Below are 4,254 nucleotides of genomic sequence, written 5' to 3'. Positions count from 1 at the left end.
CCCCAGACCAATCGGATTGGTCACCTGGGCAGTGACACAGCTGGGAATCCCCCCAATCGTGCGGGGTTGACCACATGGGGGGCGGGTCGTGAGAGCCCGCAACCCCACCTCCTCCTCAAGGCAGAAGTGGCTTAATCAAGTAGCATATAACTTCCAGGAAATAAAAATAAATGAAATGGATTTCCCTGTTACTTCTTTGGGCTGCAATCCGAAAACAAACAAAACCAGAAAAAATGGTGATTTAAATGCCCTATCCGATATCCTGCCAAGCTTCAGTTGTTTCTATGTTTCAGTCACTTCTTTATTTTTTTAAAAAGCTTTTCCAGAACTTTCTGTGGACCAGACACACCCGTATTTTGGCCCTGCTGATTTCAGAGCTCCAGTGTTGGTCAGGCCAGGGCACTGGAGGACCCAGGACCACAGAAGAGGAAAGGTTTCAACATAAGAACATAGGAAGCTGCCCTTTACCATATCAAACCATTGGTCCACCTTGCTTGGTATTTCCGCATCACTGACTGGCAGAAGCTGCCCAGTGGTCTCTTTCAGCTCTACCTGAATATGTCTGGGATTGAACCTGGGTACCCCTTTTGCCTGCAAAGCAGATGCTCTGCAGCTGAGCTACAGCTCCTTCCACATTAGAGCTCTCTCTGCAACATTGGAGTTCTGTCTCCCCTGTCAGAGGGGTAGATGCAATCCAATTTTGCAATTGTGAGGATACCTTCCTAAGGGACATAGGATTGCGCCCTCAATGCTTGAAATCCAATATTTGAATGGTTCTTTTAATAGCCAATTAGAAATGTAACCAATATTCTCCTTTACAACAGCTCTAATGTTTAATAGTCTAATCTGTCTACAAATCTGTTTCAGTACTGGCATTCACTAATAGATATTTAGTGGCAAATATATGACATTTGATATTTAGTTAGAAATCTATCTCGGTATCAATGGCAACAGAGATTCTTTTAATTCCAGAAAGGTAAATTACTTTTCTGAAGTAGTGTAAATGTCAATTTGGCCATTCATCTTTCAAACTCAATGGCCAAAATGTACAGTTTAGGAGCATGATTTAGCACTTATGAAAACCTTTGCTCTAGCAACAAATAACTGGTAATGTATAGTTTTAAAGATTATCTCTTAGAGATATGACTAACAGCACTTTTGTAATTACATTCTACTTGTGGCTGTGTGCTTCATTAGGCTGAATGGTTTAGAACAATTCACAATATTAATTGTTCATATGCACCCCATATGAGAATCTAGACAATCCCATATTTGACATTGTTTGATGTTATTGGGCTGTTGTGGTGGTATTTTTACATAGTGGAGCAGGTGGCGCTGTGGTCTAAACCAGTGTTTTTCAACCACTGTTCCGCGGCACACTAGTGTGCCGCGAGATGTTGCCTGGTGTGCCGTGGGAAAAATTACTTTATATGTAGTCAATATAGGCACAGAGGACCAGCGTTGCCACCGCCGCCACCGCCGCCGCTTCTCCCTCAGGAAAGCTCTTTATTTCGCTCCCCACCACAGTATCCCCCTTCCCACGCCTGAATCTACCAGGCGCGGCGGCGGCGGCGAGCTGAGAGGAAGGAAGGCAAGAGCCGCGACGGCACCGGCAGCTTCTCCGCCTCCTCCTCCGCCTCCTCCTCCTCCTCAGCTGCGAGGGAAGGAAGAGGCGGCGGCTCCCTCCCCCCTCCCGAGGGGCCCCGCGGCCCTCCGCCTCCGCGCCCCCGTCCGGGGCGAACCGAGGGAGATGCCCGTGAAGAAGAAGCGCAAATCCTCGGGGCAGGCGGGGGACGAGACGGGCCTCAAGAAGTGCAAAATCAGCAGCTACTGCAGGTCTCAAGCGTCTAGTAAAGTGATAAGCGGTGAGGAGCATTTTTCAAGCAAGAAGTGCCTGGCTTGGTTTTATGAATATGCAGGTGAGGATGAAGTGGTAGGGCCAGAAGGAATGGAGAAATTCTGTGAGGACATTGGCGTTGAACCTGAAAATATTATTATGCTAGTTTTAGCCTGGAAACTGGAGGCTGAAAGCATGGGATTTTTTACAAAGGAAGAATGGTTAAAGGGGATGACCTCATTACAATGTGACTGCACAGAAAAGCTGCAGAGTAAATTTGATTTTTTGCGCTCGCAACTGAATGATATTTCAACATTTAAGAATATCTACAGATATGCCTTTGATTTTGCAAGGGATAAAGACCAGAGAAGTCTGGATATTGACACTGCAAAATCTATGTTAGCTCTTCTGCTTGGAAGAACGTGGCCTCTGTTTTCAATATTTTACCAATACTTGGAGCAGTCAAAATACAGAGTAATTAACAAAGATCAGTGGTACAATGTGTTAGAATTCAGCAGAACTGTCCATGCAGATCTTAGCAACTATGATGAAGATGGGGCATGGCCTGTTCTTCTTGATGAATTTGTGGAGTGGCAAAAGGTTTGCCAAGCATCATAGCAAGAGCAGCTTTGAAGAAGGTGCTGGATCTTGTGATGTTGCAAAAACTGAGTCAAAACCAAGGGTTGCGTTCACATCCTTATGAACTTTAGTCATTTTTTCCCCTTTTATTTTTAAAGGAAGCCTTGTTACATGTGAAATGGGCATTGAACCACACCTCATCTGAGACTGAAAATTGGAGGGTTTCGTCTTAAGTTTCTAGCATTTCAGAACAATAAAGATTCAGATTTGTAACAGTCTTAATATATATATATATATATATATATATATATATATATATATATAGGCACAGAGTTATTTTTTTAAATATTTTCTAATGGTGGTGTGCCTCGTGATTTTTTTCATGAAACAAGTGTGCCTTTGCCCAAAAAAGGTTGAAAAACACTGGTCTAAACCACTTAGCCTCTTGGGCTTGCTGTTCAGTAGGTCAGAGGTTTGAATCCACATGACAGGGTGAGCTCCTGTTGCTCTGTCCCAGCTTCTGCCAACCTAGCAGTTTGAAAGCACACTAGTGCAAGTAGATAAATAGATACTGCTGAGGCTGGAAGGTAAACAGCGTTTCCGTGTACTCTGGCTTCTGTCATGGTGTTCTGTTGTGCCAGAAGCGATTTAGTCATGACGTGGAAAGCTGTCTGTGGACAAATGCTGGCTCCCTTGGCCTGAAGAGAGATGAGCGCCGTACCCCATAGTCACCTTTGACTGGATTTAACTGTCCAGGGGTCCTTTACCTTTTTACCTTACCTTATTTTTTTACATAGGCACATGATAGCAGAAATCTAGCTTTAGAGCCCTGCATGTGGGAATATGCACTGACAATATAATTCAGTTTAAAAGCAGCTTGGTGCTTTGGAAAATTGGTCTGAAGTGCTTTGGGTTCAGAGGCAGCCCACCTTTGTATATGCTCTGAGTAAGGGCACTTTTCTGTCTCGGTTGCACCCTCAAGTAGCCAACCCACTACTTACCTCATTCTTATAATTACATATTAAATAATTTTAATAACAACAGTAACAACAGCAACTTGTTGCCACTTTCTCCTCTTCTTGATACACTTGGTGGTTTATCCAAGTTGTTGCTGTTGTTATTACAGTTGTACCTCGGAAGTCGAATGGAATCCATTCCGGAAGTCTGTTCAACTTCTAAAATGTTCAGAAATCAGGGCGCGGCTTCTGATTGGCTACAGGAAGCTCCTGCAGCCAATTGTAAGCTGTGGAACCTACATTGGACGATCGGGTTCCAGAGAACATTTGCAAACCGGAACACTCATTTCCGGGTTCAGGAGCCAAAACATTTGAGTTGCAAGGCGTTCGACTTCCGAGGTATGACTGTATTATGATTATGATTATGATTATTATTTTTTAGACAGAATTTATTAGCATTTTCATAATATAACACAAACCCAACCCCACACCTACAAATACAAAAACAAATACAAATACACATAATGTCAGGATTCTTCTTCTTATCTATATACCTTACAAAAAAAAAATTTCTAGTTCTGGATCTTGACTTTTGACTTCCCCCGCCTATACACCTTCGGTTTTAAATCAATATACTATTTCCTTAACAACTTTTCTCTGTAAAAAATTTAACTTTACTTAAAAAGAAAAAACACAATTGTCTTAATCTTTGCATTATAACCTAGATCTTAACCAAGTATTCTTATAGCTAAACTTATTTCTTCTATCCTTTATCATGCTGCTTTTGACTTAAGATTCAATATCTCCTTACTTATTTAAAATAAACTTGTAATTAACAGACTTCACACTCCGATTTCGGATACCATGGCAGACCATTTGGAT

The 4,254-nt window shown here is 42.4% G+C and overlaps 1 protein-coding gene across 1 annotated transcript; it reads left to right on the top strand.

Moving 5' to 3' along the window:
- The first annotated feature begins 1,709 nt into the window (after window positions 1–1,709).
- LOC117046331 (DCN1-like protein 5) lies at window positions 1,710–2,609 on the top strand. The gene has a single exon (XM_033148130.1). The coding sequence runs from the start codon at window positions 1,751–1,753 to the stop codon at window positions 2,453–2,455; it is 705 nt and encodes a 234-aa protein (XP_033004021.1). The 5' UTR covers window positions 1,710–1,750; the 3' UTR covers window positions 2,456–2,609.
- The last annotated feature ends 1,645 nt before the right edge of the window (window positions 2,610–4,254 follow it).

This window comes from Lacerta agilis, chromosome 5 (genome assembly GCF_009819535.1).
Source record: "Lacerta agilis isolate rLacAgi1 chromosome 5, rLacAgi1.pri, whole genome shotgun sequence".
In the NCBI taxonomy this organism is placed as follows: domain Eukaryota; kingdom Metazoa; phylum Chordata; class Lepidosauria; order Squamata; family Lacertidae; genus Lacerta; species Lacerta agilis.
The sequence above is the reverse complement of the archived record's forward strand: the minus strand, read 5'-3'. Positions and strand labels throughout refer to the sequence as shown.